This window comes from Pieris rapae, chromosome 8 (genome assembly GCF_905147795.1).
Source record: "Pieris rapae chromosome 8, ilPieRapa1.1, whole genome shotgun sequence".
Classification (NCBI taxonomy): domain Eukaryota; kingdom Metazoa; phylum Arthropoda; class Insecta; order Lepidoptera; family Pieridae; genus Pieris; species Pieris rapae.
The window spans coordinates 1,070,563-1,092,186 of NC_059516.1; the positions used below are offsets into that span (position 1 = coordinate 1,070,563).

Sequence of the window (21,624 nt, forward strand, 5' to 3'; positions counted from 1 at the left end):
CTCTACGAAAATATACATATATATTTGCATAGGTTTCATTTATCTACTCAAACTAAAACTAGAAAAAACCTTTATTCATATACATACAAACAAATTTTGAATGTCAACCTTAAACATGTTAAGTATTCTTAAACTGGCCAAAAACTTTCTTTAATTTAAATTATTTTTCATCGCGAAGTTTTAAGTCATACAAAAAATTGCTTGAACTGGAGCTAATCAATCCCAAGGACTAAAAATAATTGTCAAGCTTATAAAAAGCTTTATTAACTAAAGTTAAGTATTAAGAAAAATAGGTAATCTTAATAATCTTTCAGTTTTTAATTTAATAACACAGGAAGGTAGGTTTTTGGTAAATGTGATATTTAAATTAAAACAAAAATAGATGTAAAATTATATTTCTTGGTAAATTAAAACTAATAACGAGTTAATTACATGGTATAAGTGTCTATAAAATAACGTTAAGAAAACTAATGTTATGGTCCCGTACACAACAGTGACGTCAGAGAAACTTACAAAATAGATTTAAAAGGAATGTCATAAAATAAATATATCAATAATACATTTTGTTCATATGAACCATAATTACAAACCGCCTATTGACTAGTAGTTTTATAAGCAAGTTAGTGCTAAAAGTAAATGAACTAATAGGAATAGATGAAGACCGCAGACTACTAGGGCACCATAGATTATGTCTATGGCGTTGCCACTCTTGGAAAAGATAATTCTGTACAATTTTTAAATCTCATACGTAACTGTACATTCAGTAACTAGTCTTATAGAGCTACTTACAGTATTTTGCTAAAAACCACTTAAATGGAGGTGCTTAAAACTTATACTAAAGTGCTCAAAGTAAAGGCAGTGTTTGGACGGCTCTATTTAAACATTCAAATAAGTCAGTCAACACTATCAAAGCACCTTAAAACAACTTAAACATACTATTCACAGTTAAAAATACATAAGTTACAAATTGTATGCATTATATATGTATATAGGGTGGACATGAAAAACATACATAAGATAAAATGATACATTCGGATTTAATTTTGCAGTCACGGTTATTGTGCATAATGTAGCAAACATGGTAACCCCACAGGCATAGTTAAGGAGCTACAGAGTATATTCAAGTGGGCCGTTTCTTCTGTCCGAGGTAAGTACCGGATAGAGCGAGCAAGCGGTATCGCTGTCTCAAGTTTCGAGCGCGAACGTGGGGAGAGGCAATTTCAACTGTGTATGAACCGGGAAACCAACCAGACTCGCCATCACGTGTGCGTTCTCCATAGTACCAACCTATAAAAAATATATTTAAAGATATAAAATCTAGTAGGTATAGGAAACAATTTAGAAGGTGGTACAGAAAACTTTTGTTGCTGCAGTTGTGTGCATTTAACACTCGCTCTTACACCGAGGGAAAATATTTATACGAAAGATGTATGTGTTAGACCCAAAAAGTCTGCACAACCTACGGCTATTACAAAAACATGATCACAGAACAGATAACAATATGTGAGGCCACGGATTGGTTTTTATTTTGTAGTAACCAAAATAAAAACCTTACCTAGAACAACATAAAAAAATGTATCCCAAAAGTACAAAACAAATAAAATTAATACAAAATCTTACCCTCGCTAGTCTTTCTAGTGACATTAACAATATCGCCTTCATTTAATCCTAGTTCGTCTGGTTGCGCGGCAGTGTACGCGTACAAAGCGGCCACTTGCGGACAATCCCAACCTGCGTATACGGCCTCGCCGTCATGACAAGTGGGCGGTGCCAACGCTTCTGTCCACCGACGCGCGTCTGTTTCACTTGCACACGACATCAGCTGTGAGTTAGGAGTTATATTTTGAGAAAAGTAATCGCAGATAATCGACAAATATATTATTTTTCAATAAATTTTCAAGATTACTAACTATACACGATAATAAATCCATCTGGTTAGTGTCAAATTATTTTAGGTCATTACTATTAAAATATTCTAAATATTACGAAGGAAGTTTAAGGAATTACATATTTTGACTTTGGCAAGTCATTACGTTTATGAGAATATTTTGTATGTGCGGAAAATATAGATATATTTAAAAAGAATAGTAGCTTTCACAATTATAGTACTCGTAATATAGACTCATTATTACACTCAACTATCCTTACCATTTCAACGGTCCTCCCTTCGTGATTCTCTAATAATGTAAGCAATAGGGCGTGTTTCGCATTTGCTGCCGCATCACTCGAACACACGTCCACCAGCGACCGTGGGCAGTGGTCAATTGCCACGTAGCATTCATCACTGGAATAATAAAAGCAATTAAAGAAACCGACTTACTTGAATCCGGCATAAAGTTATAACTATTGCCATAAAATTAAGAAGAAAAAAAGAAACCGACTTCGAATGAAAAATAATTATTGACGTTTCTTAAACACTACTGAATGGTTTTGATAAACGTTTTGACTAAGCCATCATCTTCGTTTGATTTTTTTTTATTTATAATGGAAATAGTTTTCGTATGACTTTTCGGAGAAGTTTTAAAAATAAACAAGAACTGTCAACGAAGTTCGGCCAAGGTTAAGTTTATTATACCAAACTTACAAAATATAGGTGATTTAAAGTTATCGAAAATATTAGAAAAATTTATATAGAAAAATGTGTGATACGGGCGTAAGACGTGTAACCTTTACCTTTTTTTCGAAAAACGATCTTCTATATGCAACTTTACAGAAATTCGTTAAATAAAGTTAACTTAGATAAAATTTAAACTTTAAAGGCTTTTATTATCATAGACATATAAAAAAATACAATTATTTCATATTACCTTATTACTACTAAGATTATTACAGAATGTCATTAATAGTAATAAAATTATTACTATCACTGTTACCGTATTTATATATTTATGTTATTAATGGCCTCGATTCTCTTCGAATCAATCGTGGTAGGGACAAGAAAAAGATGGCGCGTAACCGAAAAATGTGACGGTAATTTTTTTCCAACGCCGATACAGAAGTTTCACTTCAATAAAATAACTGGTATTCAATTAATATTAAACTTATACGAAATAAACTCAGTTACCTCTTCTTCTTAGTGATGACCAAGTGATCGTTAAAAAGGAAGAGATGTAAGGGAAGCTTGTGGAATTTCTTCCCGAATGTCAGTTTCAGCTCATCAGTCTTCCACACCAGTTGGGTCATCTCTCCAGAACGAACTAACCACCGGATTGGTCTGAAATGCAATAATTTTTTTTAAAATTGGAATAACCTTTTTATAGTAGTACGACTCTATGGACCGTATTGAATTGTTTGTCGTTGATAAGTCTGCCTGTCGTAAAGTATTTTTGTCTCAGGACTACACACGACAAAACGACAGGTTAGGTTGGATTGTCTAGTAGTAGAAGAAAGGATGAAAAAAGTATGAGTTATTAAAAAAAAAACTTCAAGGCGGTCTTGATTGTACAATAAATAAAACGATATATTGCAATAAAATGTATGTACATATACATATATTAATTTTCTACAAATATTTAAATTTATTTCATGTTTTCATTGGTAAATTATTATAATCATAGATCTTTTTTTTTTCATTATTTTCATTATTGGATACATAGTAATTACTGTGGCTGATGATGCCCGCGCACTGCTGTCTCTTGCTTATATCCCCCACTCAACATCCGTTTGCCTTGCCCGATCACACTTTTCGTAACGCTTACGTCACACGTTCGCCAGCTTACTCCTCAAGTCAAGCGTGCGTAAATAAGTTTCACTTCAAAAAATTTTTCATAGACTAGACAAATTTCTTTTTAAACTTTTGCGTACAGTTAACCATAAACTATAGAGATATGAATAAATTACTTGCGGTCTCGTCGGTCGCAAGCAGGCGCAACATTCGGCGCGTGTTTGAGTGAGGGCGGGAAGTGAAGGACTGCACTCAGACGGAACATTTCTTCCAAACGTTCTGTGTTACGGGCACCTTCATTGCATTGGGATACATACTGAAATAAAACAGAATTTAGAACAAAAATAAAATCTATTACCGATATAATTGACTAAATAGGTTCTTAGGGTAAGATTCAGAAACGAGATGTCTATGATTGCGTAGTGTTGCCATTCTAATAAAAAAAGAATTTATTGCACTTAACCATCATATTTCTTAGCACTAAAACCACCCGTTGCATCCCTAATAATTTTTATGTATATATAATTTATTTTTCTATAAATGTAACGAAGATTAAATAAATAAATACATAATTAAATAATGGGATAACTTAAATAAATATATACTAATAGTAATTTAACTCACATTATTAAGTGTAGCAAGTGCGTGCATGCATCCATCGTATTCTTCATCACCAGAGCTGAGGTTTCTCAGAACAGCATCAAGGAGTAAGGGCAGCCTCGTGATGCGTTGCATGGGCAGCATCAGGAAGGAGTGAAGGGAGAGACTTTGACATGCCGGATGACTTTCCATCCTGGGAAAAATGCATAAAATAAAAGTTATTTATGGTGCCAAATTTTTATTATTATAATTAAGACTTTTTTTATGAATAAGTCAAAAATCGTTAAAAAGTTTACCCTATGATGATAATAGACATATAGTAATTTAGGTAAAAGGGAGCAGAAATTGATTTCATTTTTATGTACGAAGCATATACCTATTATATAATTCAACATAATATTTTAATTTTTTTTTATAGAACAGGGGGCAAACGGGCAGCAGGCTCACCTGATTTCAAGTGATACCGCCGCCCATGGACACTCTCGATGCTAGAGGACTCGTGCGTTGCCGGCCTTTTAAGAATGTGTACGCTCTTATCATTCTAAATTCTCAGATACATATATATATTTTAAATTATTTTGACTGAAACTTTATGGACACTTTACATTGACATCGTTTTATATACACTCGCACGTACCAAACCGTCTTACTTGCTTCGTTATTTAAAACAATTGTAGTATTGGTAGATTGACTGCACCAAACACTGCCTATATTATTAAAAATAAAAATTATTTACGGCTACCAAATATAATAAATCTATACAAATTATCCTGTACTACCGTTAATGATTATACTATAAACAAAATTTACGTAAATTAGAACGTATACGTGCGCGTTCGTATGTACGTTTATGAATATCACTTACTGTTTAAGCGCTGCCGTGAAATTGGGCGTTTCCCGCAGTCGTTGCAGGGTCCGCACCATGACGGCCTGATTCTCGCAGTACTTGACGTAGGCGTGGAACCTTTGCTCTGCGTGACTCCTCACGATGTCACAGATGCCAGTCAGGAGGATATTCTCTTGCCAGCACCGCTCCATCTCCGCTAGCAGCATTTGGGAGCATTTACGAACTGGAAAATATTAAACATGCCGTCGTGAAATAGATTATAGTCTTTCTAGAGTAGTGTTTTGTAAGCTTTTTGGTGCCATACCCCACATTAGCCTTTCTATAAGTCTTAAAATGTAACATACAAAATAAATGAAGTAAACAATTTAATTTTTTATTTAAGAAAGGTTTGATGAAGAAATTATTAATTGTTAACGAAACACACTAAGAAAATTTTCAAAATAAAAAGAAAAACTGAAATTCAAATTACAAATAATTTTAATTAAATTTTCGAATAACGCCCCTTAGCAATCAAATTGTAATTGGGCCCCGTATTGGGAAACACTGATCTATAGTATCGATTAAAGTTTAAGACATTAATCGGTTTCTATAATAATCTATGTATACGAGTATGTAAATAAAGTTGTCCTTTGTTCCGCTAAAACGAGAATGGCTCGACTCCTTTGGCATAAGCCAATATTACAATCCTAAAATAAGGAGATTTACCTACCAGGCAAAATTGTGGAAAACAACGTCTCCCAGTCTTCTCTGGGCAGAACGTGGGCTTCTCTAAATGCTGGATGTGATATGAAATGCTCTTCTAGCACGTTCAATGAGTTCAGGTAAGACGCTTCTGAAGTCAGCACTTCGAACTTCGCCTCTTGGAGTTTCTTTTGCGCTGGTGCGAGGGAACCTGTAGAAAAAGAAGAACAAACTATAGACTGTGATGAAACGTTGATATAAATAATTTAGTAGTTTAAAGTATTAGACCTAAATTCTCTATATTCTTGGTTTCAACAAAATCTGCTAACCATAAATATCTCAAAAATATCTTATGTAATATTCAGAGCAAAAAATAAAATCATTCCTATGTTTCAACCGTTAAAAGTTCAAGACGTTGAAATCACTAACAAAAAATGGGAAAAATATCTGGGTCTTAGAATAGATACATATTTAAAGTGGAACTTTCATATATCACACATAATTACCAAACTAAAATCACTTATAGGCAGATTTTGGTCAATATCAAAATGTATTCCTCAATCCGTACGTCATTTAATTTATAATTGTTTAGTCAAGCCACATTTCATATATCTAATTGAAATATGGGGTACGGCATGTAAAAACATAATTTCTAACTTACAAACACTACAAAATAAATTAATAAAATCATTATTTAGATACAATTTTTTAACACCGACTAATAAAATCTACCAAGAAACCAAAATTATGACAATTAAACAACTGTATGTATATAGCACCTGTATCTTGATAAAAAAAATTTTAAATAACTCAATCCATAGTTGCTTGTCGTTTAAAAAAATCAAACACACAACGACACGCAATACTCGTCGAGCGAGTTTGCTTATCTTACCGAAGCCGCGTACAAATTATTTGAAGAAATCTATTAGGTATGAAGGTGTGCAATTATTTAACCAATTACCATCTCAAATTCGTAATATTGGAGTGTTTGACAAATTCAAAAAGGCATTAAAGATGCATGTTAGAATGAACATAGCTGACTAAAATTGTTACGGCTAATGGCGACGTGTATCTCGCTCGTATATAATATTATATACATATTAATATTAAGTTTCTCATGTAAATAAAATATTTCTGTTTTGTAATGAGAAATAAAGTTCTTTAAACATTATTAAATTCGTTTTGGGGAATAGTCATTTTATTACTTACTCAGTACAGCGGAGTTCAGAACTTCTGGCACTTCGCACCAAAGCGTTCGGGCTGGGCCACGCGGCGCCACTAACGCCATGGCTGTAGGCCGGGATGCGCTGCAGGTAGACCCACCAGCTTCGTACGTATCCGAGTCTGATTCACCACCACAAGCCGACTGAAACATCAAATTTATATAAATTTAATCAGCAAGGATATTTGTAGTGACACTGTTTTTATGCTGGTCATAAAGATGATTTATGAAGGAGAAATGATTTCTCAGCATTTGTTTATCTGAAAATGTCATCCAGAATATGACTGGCATTCCAACAAAATAGCTTTGTGTTTACAAATTTGACTGAAGTATTTCTTAGTATCTTTTCTAAGTATATTGAATAATCCCAAATTCTATAAAGAAAACGGGTTTTCTATGTTAGCCTACGAACTTTTCAGCCTATCTGGTTATAAGGCCATCCTAGTTAGACGATTTCGCAGTCACAAAATTGTCTATGCGTACGATTTTTTATAAGGTTCGTTGTTCACAAGATTACATTACTCTGTGATCTCGCGTTTATAAACAAGCCTTAAAAGTGCAAATGTGCAACTAAATAAGATTAGATATTACGCCCTTTACAACCAGATTCTTTAAATCAGATAGAACATCGCTAACGACTTTATCCTTGGGATAAATTGATTATGGACGATAAATGCTTTACGACCAAACCCAATAACCTATCTCAATCCATTTTTGGCCATTTGAGATCGAAATCTGAATCCAAACATTGATAAAAGTGTGCCAATAACCAATCGACGGATAAATATAAGCTATGCATAGTAGGTCGGATCGGTGTATGTGGGATAGACCTTTGTATGAAAATGAAATGCATTCTATTTTGTTTATATTTTGGTGACGGACACCAAAAATGGATTGTCTTCGTAGGGTTTGGTTATTGGGATACAGATAGGAGATCGATCAACTGTTACGGTCTGATCTCAGAGCGTTTTCAATCTGAGTTTGTGGATTCATTATTGGGTTCGGGCGTTAGAATATAAGAAACGTAATTCGGCGTCACCGTTTTTTGACAGCTGTCACTTTTAAAGACTATTTTACAATACTTTGACATCTATCACATGAAAAATTCTGTTGATGCTTGTCGCGTACGCACAAGATTTTTATTCACGTTTACTATGTCATTTATTTATTTACTACGTAGTCCTAGAGTTAACATAATTTAAACACAACAAAATACAACTATACTAAACATAGCCAAAGGTGGAATACATAATATCTACAAAATTTCGAACATTTACAAAATGAAAAATATTAAATACTTTTTTACCGTAGTAGTATAGTACCTAATTCGGCAATTGTGAGATGGTGTGGGTATGTACATAAGGGTGTGTATGTGAAGGTGTGCTCATGACGCTGGTAATTTAGCGCTATATTATTAATAGTCCTTTTAAACGTATTCAACGATATCTTAAAGAACTCAAGAATTTACATAAAGCTTAGTGGTCGGTGTATGTCTGCGCTGCGCGATACAAAACTAAGGTTTTTGCATAGTTAGGAACGTGAAACAAAGCACGATTATGACTCTAGTAGGCAGAAACATCGTCATATCGGAAGTCGATAGATTTAAGTCAATTATAGTTAAACGTTTGAGCAAAACATTGTGGAGGTCAAGACTACGAGGCAACATACTGGAAGGTCAGACCAATTACACCCACAATTCACATTACATTTAGCGATTATTTTATAAAACAATTAGGCGCCAAATTCCCACAGATAATAGTGACTTTGCTTTTTCATCGGTTTTTACTTCTAGTGTCATTTAATATAAACTGTAATTATTGTCGTATAGACATTTAATAAGATCTCAAAGAAACCGGTTATAAAGCCTGTTTTGTTAACTTCTTTGTGGCGCAAAAGGAAAATTGTGTTCCACCATTAATTGCCTGTACATTGCTTCCATGTATGAAAATCGTTTTTTGAATAATATATTTACGTCACATCGCGAAATAGCAAGATAGTTGATATTATAAGTTTTACGGCCATGAATGCCAGAAGGGATGAATTGGTTAGGAAAAAGTGCAGTACCAATTTCCTATTTACATAATCCTGCTTATGTTATATTTTATAATCAAGATGATTGATGTGATCAGTAAATTTAAAATTAGAAACATTTTATATATATATATATATTTCTTTGGTGACGTTCATAAGTGTACATGGTGTTAATATAACTTAATGAACTTAATGAATAACTAATTTTGAATTTGGAATAACATATTTAATTTCTGCTAATTACTGAACAAATTGTATAAGATAGTTTTAAAAGGTTTTGAAATGGATAAATGGTCTTTGAATGTTGCGTTTCGTTAATGTATTCAAAAACTATACATAAATTATTCCTAAGGACAGATGAGTCAAGGAAATCTTGCGGTTAGCTGTCAGACAATATGAATTGGTAATGACGTATTTTGTTTTAGGTAATTTGTAGGATATTAACTGGAAATCTAGTTTCTTATTGTTTATATATATTAGGTAAGAGCATTGTTGGCTTAGTGGCCGCAGTGTGCGACTGTCATCTCTTGGTTGACCAACCAATGGACTTTCTATATGCGCGTTTAATTTTCGCTCGAACGGTGAAGTATAACAAAAAGTCGGGGCACAAGAGGCTGATTCTACTTAACAATATTTGTTTCGATCTATTTAATATCTTATGATAGTAATAATAATTAAAAAATTTAAAGAAATTTAAAAAGTTTGGACATTGTATTCCGTATACTTTTTCTTTTAGCGAGGAATGCACCAGCTCTCAGCAATATTTTATGTAATTATTAAATTTTTTCTTCTAAAAAAATGTTGCCTGTTCCAAGGCGATCAGGCTTATTATAATGTGTATTGTTTTTTATAAACTTTCAAATTAATAAATAGACTTTCTAAACAAATAAAAAACTATTCAGTGATTTAATTACATAATTAAATATCACATTAAAACTACAAAAATCTCACCTCAACTTTAGCGGCGTTATAGAACTGGTAGAGTGGTTCGTGGGTGAAGAGTGAGTGGAGACGCGGTGAGGCCGGATGAGAGCCTGATGATGCGCCTGATGATGACGAGATGTGCCCAGCTGGGTACAGTCCTGCCTCCGCGTACCTGAAAATAGAGATTTTTTTATCTATGTTTTAATTCTTCCTAGAGAGAAAGAATATATATTATTTGAAGCATTTTAATGTTTCAAATATAAACTTATTTTGTAATGTTTTTTCAGGAAAGACTATTAAGATTTATTTAACACGCATAATGCAGTTGTTTCGAACGCTCTCACGATGTTTTCCTTCACCGTTCGAGCGAATGTTAAATACACACATAGAAAGAAAGTCCATTGGCGCACAGCCGAGGATTGAACCTACGACCTCAGAGATGTGATTCGCATGCCACTAGGACAATACTGCTCTGTTGTCTTTGTTCATATAAAAAGTTTCACTTTTCGAGTGAATTAATTTTTACCTAAAGATGACGTAATAAATTAATTCTAACAAATTCACTAATTGGGTATTAATGAATTGAATTCTACCAAAACTTTCGTCTATATAACAATATAATTAAAATAAATCGCTGATTAAATGCAACGATTTATACTATAATAAATTCGCAATAATAAAAAAAGATATTTAATGCAGATGTATTGCACAATAGGTTGATGCTGATCGACACTCCACATAGCACATAACACGATGGACCCGCAGAATTCTCTTGAATGGAACCTTCGACAGAACAAAAGACCGCGACTGCCCACCGATTCCACCTAATACTAATTCTACTTATCGAGATCGTTATGAAATTTGCCTCCAAGTGGATACAGAGGCCATTGCAGAGCATACTGGTGGAAAATGGAGGAGGCCTACGTCCAGAAATAGACCAAAAAATAGTGTGAAGATTATGCTTATGAATAGATGCGATTTTCTAAATTATGAAATTCACAGATTATAAATGACCGGATAATATATTCGTTTTAAGTTTCGATTCGGAAGTTTTGTAAGGAATGCAGCCTGAAACGGGTTTCATGCGTTAAATTTTAAATTAACGGTAATAAGTATAAAGTAAACCTTTTTGCTGAATAATTTCACGGTACCAGATATCTCGTTTTTATAACCAATATGTCGCGACATCTCAAGTGAAATCTTGTATGCAAGTTTATAATTAATTTTAAATATGTTACATATCTGGTTTTTTGATACATTTACATTTATATATAATAAATGAATAATATAAATTACAATTCCACAAACGTTTCTTGTGATTTACAGCAAACGACGCAGATATGTTAACTTGTGTAGAATACATGTGTATTTTAAAGATAAAATTTAAGAATACAGCAATACAGCGAGGACAACAATGCTGCCAGCGTTAAAGGTACACTGCCAAAGAAACCAAACTTTTTAAATTTGTTTTGATTTTCTTTTTTTCAAATTCTAAATACCTAAACTTGATTGTAATCAATAAAATTATAATTCTTATCTCATTATATTAGAAAAATACGAGATATTAGGGGGGCTAACAACAATTGTTTTTTAAACAATAATTTGACACATCTCCACCACTCGCGCCACTAAAACAGCATTTTAACTATATTCTAGAGGTATAAAAAAATTGATTTCATAAATTAATCTACAGATTAGTATTTGTACTTAGAAAATTAATTTATCTTAGGGACTAATTTCAGTATCGATGCATGACAATTGACACAACATTACTTAAAATTCATGTAAGTTTTCATAATTACAAAATTACTTACGAATATTATCGTAACTCCATTTCAAAGTTTCACAGATAACAGTAATTAATTTTTAACCGGTTATTTTAAATAGGACACCGATAACTTTCAAGGATTTCTCGTGATTTAACCACAATTAACCAACCACCACTTTACCGAGGATTCGAAACACTGACTGATGCTTCTATACAATATACCTGGGTATTGGAAATGTGGCATAAGGCACGAACGAAAAGAGAAATGGCGGGAGATTAAACGTCAAAAGTGGAAATAATTGTTTGATCATAAATGACTCGCAAAGAATTAGGATTAATTACAATTACGTATTTTTACAAAACTTAAATACTCTTACTTTATATATCGTTATTAATATTATAAACTGTCTGATTATTTGTTGACTGGGTTGTCAACTTTACTTACAAAAACACTTACCAATAAAATCACCCACGTCTTGCAACTTAGCTTTGGTCTTTTTATTTATGGAAATAATTATGGATTTTAATGGAAATATCAGATTATATTAAGCAGACGCCAATGGCAAGCAAGAGTACTATTGAGATTATTATTATTATTTTATATTTACGTTCACCTTAATTGTCATGTATAGAATATATAGATTGTAACTTATACTGTTAAAAAATATGATATAAAATGTGGTGTACTTTGAAATGAAAAAATTTAAATTATGGAAAAGTATTTTGTGGCGCTCATACAACTAAAATAAGATAAAATGCGAAATTCAAAAAATCGGCTGGCTAAAAGCGATGCAAAATGTAAGTTGCAAAAGATTGAGCGAGATGTCTTTCCGCAGCAGAATTGATATTTGTTGAACATTGGTTCAACTGTGTTCATATGCGGGTGGAAATTTTATTTAAGTTTATTTTTTGGTAGGAGTTACTCTGTGGTTAACTGTGCTTACGAGCTAATCTCTTTTAACTTGCGTCAATAACGGTGGTACAAACAGGCTTGTGACTCACTCAGCAGCGTCATTCGTGGGTCTCGAATAGCGATTCGCGATATTAGCTGTTATACTCACTCTGTTGTACGATTCAATGTATTTTGTTAGACCAAACATACTTCATAGTTTATTTAAGTAATGGATTTTATCGGCTTCAATGAAATCGTCTCGTACAGATTTTTAGAAGATTTTTTAAATTAATAAATAAATGTGTTTGTTTAACTATCTATAATTTAATTTAGCTGAAATATTATTGGTTTTGACGTGGCGTTATTTAGTTTCAATTCTCAAATTTAGGAGCAAAAAATGTAGTAAATGTAGTAACTAGTAGTAGGTGCCCAAGATACACCAAACCTAAAAGGAGGAAGACAACTTATAAGGATAGACCAAATTAAAGAAACAGCTTCACGGCAGAAAGCGAGTGCAGATAGGAACTACGGGATTTGGAGGAGGTCAAAAAAGAGCACACACATACATAAAAGATTAGAAGAGAGAAATTGAAATGTGTTTAAATGTACAACTATCTGAATTATAAGGCTATTATCATTATTTAGTATCAATAGATCGTAGACAAGCCTGTATGATGGTGTTTAGTTTCTTAGGCATATACTATAATTTTAATTATATCATGTAAAAGGACTTACCAAGAAGAGTTTGAGGTGTGCGCGGGCGCAGGGTCGGCACCGCATTCGGCATACCACGAAGTGCGCGTACGAGGGCCCTTTTCCTTGCGCGACAAAGTCGGCAGGAGTCGCTTCAATTCTGTTCACATAAGAATAAATAAGCTAATCAAAAATGCTTGAATTATTTTTATTTCAGGCAAATATGGTTTTAAGAAAGTAGCTATTTATTCATAACACAAATCAACTATGTTAGGAAAATTTAAGCTATGTAAATTATGTAATTAAAGCAAGTCTTTGAAATATTGCTACCAATAGAACAGAACAATAATTACACAGGGTACAAAATTTGCAAGACAATGGATAACAGACTGATGAATCTTGTTAATCAGTAAGATAATAAATGTAAATAATACCAAAGATTATTGTTTAAACAATGCAATGAGGTCATCATTTATAAGTGATGCGGTAATAATTTGTCATTAGAAATAAAGTGAATTCTCGCAATGGATGAAAAGACATTCTTACTTAATGCAGCGGACTTAGAATGAATTCAAAAGTAACGGACATTAGTATCCATATAAGGAGGTCAAATACTTTTATTTTATCTTTTTACTCTCAAACAGCACACGCGTTAAAATGGGGTAATCAGATACTTATAAAAATATGTTATACGTTAAAAAGGATATACATGTAAAAATGTCATGAGAACTTTGGAAAGCGCAGTGCTAACATGGATCTGCCATGCAAATTCTTCACAATCGAGAAAACCGCAGAGGTAACTGAGACTTTTTTTGATTATAAAATATACTGAGAAATGGGGGCATAATTTTTTCGGGTACTGGAATAAACGAATTGTTACCTCAATACTCTGTTGAATGATAAAATATCTTAGAATAGATGATATAAATAATAAACATAGCGAAATACCTACAAAGGTAAATAATAACAATTGAAGGTGAAAACGGGTGTTAGTCATTGCGCTTACAAAGAACGACAATTTGTCACATAATTGTGCATAGATTACAAAATAATTGCACGCTCTAGAAAACATCACTCACGTCTCATAACACAAGCACCATAGATCACATAACACAAACGTGCACAGACTATGCAAGTGGAGGGAAGACTGATGTAATATTGTAGTAAACCTTGTCGCCTACGCTATTCAATGCAATGCGCAGTGATTCTCAACGTGGGAAATTATTTATTTATATTATTATTTATTTATAGATTATGTTATAATTGTGCTAGCTGATTCAAACCAGATGTAATATAAATTTAATCTTAATACTGTGTGCCCTGTATCAATATCAACTATCGGGTGCATTTCTTCAATTTACAGTCAAATAATAATAACTCGAAAACAATATGATTAAAAGCCATTAAAAAATGTACTTAACATAATTTTGTGACTGTTTTGTTTATAATTTTAAGTCACTATTCATATTTTAATTTAAAACAATTATTTCAAGTCAAATCTATAAGTGCGTTATAATCTAATTAAGTATATTTTATTACGCTATTTGAGAAACACTGCGCATAACAGTTCTGAGGAAAATTACTTTAATAGTTGTCCTCTTTGTTACACACTACGATAATAGGTTTTGAACAGTTTAAGACTACTTTGTTTACCTTAAAAAAAGCTAAAAGTCTCGTGTAATAGTAGTCTGTGCTGAATGTGAACCGGGTGGCGGGAAACTAATATAATTATTTCAACGTGTTATTTCATTTACACAAAAATTGATTGTTTTATATAAGTATTAATAAGTTTGTTTTCAATATAGAAAAGGTAATTTGATACTCCTGCGACCTCAAATATAACAACGGTTCTCTCCGCACACACACGTCTCTGTTCAAATCTGTTTGAGTTCAAATACATACCAATTAAAAATGCAGACTTGCAAAGAGAAAAATACGATTTTGTCTGGCGTTTTTGAGAAGGAAAAAGCTTTATATATTGTATTAATCCGTAGTGGATAAACTTACAAAACTGTGTCTAGAATGATGTGTGTCCATAACCAAATATAGAATTACAAGAAAGTAACAAGTAAGGTGCTTTTGTGTTAATTTTTTTAAGAAACTTGTGGTGAAACGTAAAAGAAACAAAGACAGTGAAAAACAAAGAGACATTCACAAAGCTGTGATATGTACCGCAACCATACCTTACACACTGGCTGTGAACATACGTCAAACAGTTTATATTCACTATTTCACTTACATGATAAATGTAAATTTGTTCAACGTCCTGGTGAACATAAAAACTATGTTAAGGTTAGGTTTATTTATAATTTAAAAATTGAACAAATGTTAATAAATAGATTAGGGATATTTAGATTCACTTTATTATTTTTAGTCTTTAAAAGAAAAATATCGTTTTAAATGCTTCTCTGATTAATGATGTAATTTCATAATAACGCACTAGATGGCTCTGCATAATTTTTATCTCAAAATTAATCCCAATTTGACATAAGTTCACTGCCGTGAGCCAGGTTCTGACCTTCGTTTAGCGCTGTCTTCGTCATTATCTGTTTTTAATTTTCAAAACCAATTAATCTAGGTATACGAGAAGACGTCAACTGGAATCATTGTTGCTTAGAGTAGAATAAAGATTATGTTAATTATTTAACAACCTTTAAAAGTAATGATATACACTATTCTTAGGAAGGTTTATAATTTTACGTTAGCTTTAATTACTAAAAACTGTAATTAGCCAAATATAATTAATGATTGTATTATTTTACCAAACCAACTAATTTTATAACTCAACTACATTAATCGTTACCAAAGTTCTACGGAATCCCATTAAATATTCTACTATAAAGCTACCAATTCTTCAAAATTCAATGAAAATGTCATGTTGACAGTTGACGTCTATCTGACCTTCGTTGACAGCGCTAAGGTCAGTGGTGGGAGGCGGCGGCGGGGGCAGTGAGGGCCTCTCAAGCGCCAGGCAAGGGGAGGATTCCGCCCATCCGGGGCGAAGTCTCGTACCACGACTCCGGTTGCTTGGTGAGAGCGCTTCGGGGTTGGCGCCGTTGTCACTGCTGAACAAAAAGAAAATAAGAACACGACATCAAAATGGCATAATATAAATTACATACAATTACAAATAAAATCTAGTACTTTTTATTTGAACTCCACTTCACTACTCTTGTACTGATAAGATAGCTGTTTTTAAAACTGCAGTAACTATAACACAATAATACATATTTACTTTTTTCAGTAATACACCTTGTATGCATTGTAATGGAATACACCATGCATTTTCATTAATAAAAAGTTTATTTATCACGAAACTTACAAACCGTGAAACATGTTAAGGCTAGCTAGTTTGTGTAAATAGCAATAGATGGCGCTTTTCAAGATTTCCCTAAAACGATATAGAATCGTCTTTAATTCAACATATTTAATATCTTACCAATTGCTAAATCCAGAGTCACCATCCATGGAATCGGTGAGGTAAAACGTAGAATTTGTGATCTTCAGCGCACTGGGGATTTCCGAGTTAATATCTACTGCCATTGAAGTGGCTCTTCTAAACCGAGATTTAAAAGAGAAATACGCTTTCCTGGACAAAGTTCCACTGTCTTTCTTACTTTCTGTTGGAGATGTTGGATTTTCCGCCGAAGCCTTTTCGGGCAAGGGTAAAGGGTCACCACTCAGCCGTTTTTCTGTGTTTTTCTCTTTTTTATCTATAATTGTTTTTAATTCGTCTTTGAATGTGCCGGTGATTTTGGCTAGAGGCTTCTCAGTCTTCTTTTCAAAGTTTATATTACTGTATAGATGCTGGATCTCTGGCTTCTGGTAGTTTGCGTAAATTGGTGATTTTGGGTTCTGTTGGTTCTTCGGCGTGTCATATGTTTGATTGGACTTAATAAAGGTCTTCCCGTCCATCGCGACTGTGAAATAAATGTTTTTATAAAATAATAATCAATTATTGTAACACGGTTGAGTGTTGTCAAATAAGATCAATTACGTAACAGAGAAGTTAGTTACAAATTTCTTGGTGAATAATTATAATTATTTGTAAAAAAATAATTAAAAATAGATTACATTGTAGAAAATCATCGACAGTTTTACCACATTAGTTAACATCCGATATGGTCTAGTGGCTAGGATACCTGGCTCTCACCCAGGAGGCTCGGGTTCGATTCCCGGTATCGGAATAACTTTTTACATTTTTCTTTAAAAATAATTTTACATACCGGAATATCTCTTAGTTAAATTCCGCTTTATTTGTCTCATTTTCTTCTGGGCTGCGCTGGCAATTTTCGTTAACGTATACTGTCCGCCGTGTGGGGGCGTCGGTAACCTTGCAGCCGGTAATTCTGGCGGCAAATCCGGTCCAAGTGTCTATAAACATAAATGATACAATTACCTCCAAGTAGAAATAGTATTTAACAAATTTTTATAATAATTATCACTAGATAGCAAAGTAAAAATACTATCAAAGTTCCTTCTTAACATTTTCCCCAAAACTATATTTTTTGCTTCTTAATCATTTTTTTATTATTATTCGTATCTTCATTCGTAATAATAATTTGTTTCAATATGAAGATAAGCAAAAATACGAGCATTATTTAAAATATTTAGTTAAAACAATGTGAACGTTATATAATTTTTATATATGCACTTCGATTATACACATTTTATTTTACTTGATAGATAAAAAAATTGCGACTTGGAATTTAAAAAAAAAATATTTGAGCTATACTATCTCCCACGGAAGCCCTAGGTGTAATATAAGTGTCCGATAACACTGTAAACATATACTAAATAAAAAACCTCTTTACAGTATCTTTGCAGTTTAAATAAAATATCATAATCTATGGTGCAAAATAGTTACCTTGTCATTATCATCGTCGGTGTCACTGTCAAATGAATCAAAGTCGTCGTCTATGGGTTGAGGCACCGCGGGTGGAAGGCGCGCGGGGCGGACTGGAACCGGCGCAGGTGCAGGTTCCAACGACTCGTAAAGATGACCGGAATCACTGCTGTCGCATTCTGCAGAAAGAATTATTTACATCATTTTGTTGTTTTATTTTCTGATAAAGGTTTTAGTAGCTTATTTAATTTGTGTGCTGTGGGGACTTCTAAATGAAATCTTTATAAGACAATATCTCGAACTTACAATAACTTGCACAGTGTGTATCAAGGATATAAATTCCAGAATTAATGGATATATTTTGAGAATGGCCATAGATAAACTCAATTAAAATGTACCAACTAAATCACCAACGAGCCAACTATTAAAAAAGGATATCAATAACATAAGTAGACAAACTTAAAACTATATAAGATTATAATACAATTATATAAATTACCAGACTCTTGCTTTGTTTCACATGTTTTGTGCATATGACTACTATATTTTAAGCCTTGACTTTTGACATCGCGGAATATGCTCTTAAGGAGTATTAAGAATGTCCATAGCCAAATCACCTCACCTCACATTCACAGCAAACATCCAAATTACATATTATGTATTTAATAATTCTGATTGATTTTTCCTTTAGTTTTAACCTTTTTGTATATTTTATGTATTTTATCCTTTTGCTATCCGTTTAATGTTTTATGTTGTATACAATTTACGTGAGCCGTATTACGAATTAAATAAATAAGTATTGGTTAAAGTGACTTTTTCTAAGAACAAACTTGAGCAAGCCAACGAACTGTTAATCGCAATCACTTTCGTGCAATTGCAAGATGGCAATCATTAATTATTTAACAGTTTCCCTTTAATCGATGTTAGTTTGTAATACATAGGAGTAAGATACAATTCTGTTTGTACTTGTATGCGCTTTCTCGAACCCCTAGTTAGTGGCGCGTAAAAAATGTCAAGGCTTTGCATGTGGTGACGTAATTTTATATTCGCCACCTGTTATATACACAGTTTGGTGTTTTTTGTTACTTAAATATTTATTAAAAAGCCTCTTGTTCGTAAAGTTTTACTTACAAAAATAAGTTGAGAGATTGAACCATAGAACAAATACAACAATACAACGTTTAAAGAATATTTTACATGAGTTACTTAATTATATTATACAAACGCGATGCATGTCGCCATTAGACAGCCGTCCCAATTCAGTCATCTAGCTCTTCTGATGCGTATCTTTAAAATTGATTAAACACGCTAATATTTCGAATTTTAGACTCTTCAAATAATTTGTACACGGCTTCGGCGAGATAGCCAACTCGCTCGACTAGTTTTGCGTGTAATTTGTGTTTGATTTGTTAAAATGATGAGCTAGAATATAATTAACAAAAATATTTACGCGCAAAACTTCTAGACACCACAAAACAGGACCGGATGGAGCCGATAGGTTTAATTTATTAGTAAGAGCAATAAAGCTGTGAATATGAATCTCTTAGGTGACGTTTAGAGTCGAGACTTGCCAAGTACGGCTGTCCTATGTAAGAAATAATAAAGCCATTTTTATTTCCATTTCCAATGTTTTTAGTATTTTAATATATTTTATTAGAACAGGATGCAAACGGGAAGGAGGCTCGCGAGTGCGTTGCCAGCCTCTTAAGATTTTTTTTTAGCAATAACAATACTTATTTTTTAGTAGTGTATGTTAGTTGCTTGTGAGTGAAGCCGCCAAGGAAACCCCTCTATGTCAAAAATTTGATTTTGACATAAGGGAGCCATGCTTATAGCGCTATTCGTCATGAGACGCGAAGTATCTTATTCGAAACTTTTATCTTTCGAATAATTTATGTGTTGCATAGCAATATGGTACTTTATCCATACATTGTGAAACAGGCCCTAAGTCTCTTAAATACATCTCAAATGTATAAGACATATAACTGTTTATAAGATCCAAATTTTGGTACAAATGATATTGGTAAGTAACTAATAGAAAACAACTTCTAATATTAATGTTCACAATGACATGGCTTGTTTGTAAATATTCGGTATAAGCTAAATTCTCCATTTCTAATTGACTAACAATAGCCATTCATCGCTTGAATCATCTTTTCTGAAAGTTCAAGAATCGTTCGAAGAAAGTAACTGTTTAAATAAGTTAAAGATTACTTTTAAGTCAAATGTCAAATCTTTTAATCGATCAATTGAACACGCTTGCTTGGCATGCAAAAGCAATGAAGACTTGTTTTAATTATTTCCGTAGTTGGAATTAAATGTTTTATAAAGCGTATGTTTTGAAGGTAATAAGATAAAATTAATTTTACGTCATTCTGTTATTCTGTCAAAATTAAACACAACGTATAGGAAAATACTAAATGTCAGCCGTCTCTTCTGTCACGAGCACCTTGCTATGACAGATATACCTACAGACTCAAAATCAATTTTCAACAATTTATAATATTTTTTTATTATAATTATAATCGCATAAATATAATAAATTTACTAAAAGTACAAAAACACCACACACCAAACCACAGGACATATTTCTTCACTTAGAATCACACCCCAGGTTTCAATGAACAATGAAAGGTGAACAAACAAAATAACAATGTGGAAACGACCACCATGGAATAGAAAGAGACCATGGAATAGCAGCCAGTTTGAGGAGTCCTAAACTCGATAGGAAGCTTATAAAAACATACAATATGAAAGAGGCAATTATTATTTTGAGATTTTACTTTGAATACATCACGTTACTGTTAATGAGATTGATGTAAAACTGTTACCACTTGTTAGAGGTCTTGGCACGCGTGACAGTATTGAGTCATTTGGGATAGTTTTAGCATACCAAATGTGCGGCTTATATGTTTGCATTGTTTGGCTTGTTTTGGGCATTGATTTAACCACAACTATCTGAGCATGACTTCATCAAATGGGTTTTCATTACTGGCAGCGGTTGTTTTCGACTTTTATTATTTTCCTACACAATATGTCATGCGATATCTGTGGCGAAGACATAATCAGTAAGTACATATAAAATTATTAAAAATTTGTAGAATCTGGTGTATTTTATGAGTAATAAGGCTTATATGATTAAATTTGTATTAAACACTGGCTAGTTTTAATTAAAAATTATTTTTTTGTGTATTTTTTTGGTACCAGACAAGTCAGTTTCTGCGTTTTTATTTTACTGTATAGGCAAATATTTTTTTTCACACATGGAGAGAACATTAGAGCAACAGTGTATGCATGAAGCAAAAATTTATATCTTTATCTTTTTATAACTGTATGCAATAATTTTGATAAATTCGTCGAATCACGGCTCAACCTTAAATAGCTCCATGTTTCTTGGCGTTTTTTACGACTTGTACGTCGAGTACGTGTCTCAAAGCTACAAAATTTAAAAAAATC

At 32.8% G+C, this 21,624-nt stretch overlaps 1 protein-coding gene and 1 non-coding gene across 10 annotated transcripts in view; one reads left to right on the forward strand and one right to left on the reverse strand.

Moving 5' to 3' along the window:
• Window positions 1–379: 379 nt before the first annotated feature.
• Window positions 380–21,624, reverse strand: part of LOC111002141 (ephexin-1) — a 70,672-nt gene continuing 49,427 nt past the window's right edge. For 6 of the 9 annotated variants that reach the window (XM_045629082.1, XM_045629083.1, XM_045629087.1 and 3 more), the window contains 15 exons: window positions 18,190–18,347; window positions 17,549–17,696; window positions 16,762–17,242; window positions 16,224–16,387; window positions 13,365–13,482; window positions 9,997–10,141; window positions 7,002–7,158; window positions 5,821–6,003; window positions 5,130–5,334; window positions 4,289–4,457; window positions 3,841–3,980; window positions 3,065–3,214; window positions 2,149–2,284; window positions 1,621–1,822; window positions 380–1,287 (listed from right to left, as the gene is read on the reverse strand). In XM_045629082.1, coding sequence (XP_045485038.1) covers window positions 1,121–1,287; window positions 1,621–1,822; window positions 2,149–2,284; window positions 3,065–3,214; window positions 3,841–3,980; window positions 4,289–4,457; window positions 5,130–5,334; window positions 5,821–6,003; window positions 7,002–7,158; window positions 9,997–10,141; window positions 13,365–13,482; window positions 16,224–16,387; window positions 16,762–17,242; window positions 17,549–17,696; window positions 18,190–18,347 — 2,723 coding nt within the window. In that variant the 3' untranslated portion in view covers window positions 380–1,120. The remainder of the gene's footprint in view (window positions 1,288–1,620; window positions 1,823–2,148; window positions 2,285–3,064; window positions 3,215–3,840; window positions 3,981–4,288; window positions 4,458–5,129; window positions 5,335–5,820; window positions 6,004–7,001; window positions 7,159–9,996; window positions 10,142–13,364; window positions 13,483–16,223; window positions 16,388–16,761; window positions 17,243–17,548; window positions 17,697–18,189; window positions 18,348–21,624) is intronic. The other 3 variants (XM_045629086.1, XM_045629084.1, XM_045629085.1) reach the window with 3 other exon arrangements.
• Window positions 17,438–17,509, forward strand: Trnae-cuc. The gene has a single exon. It is a non-coding gene; the product is annotated as a tRNA-Glu (tRNA).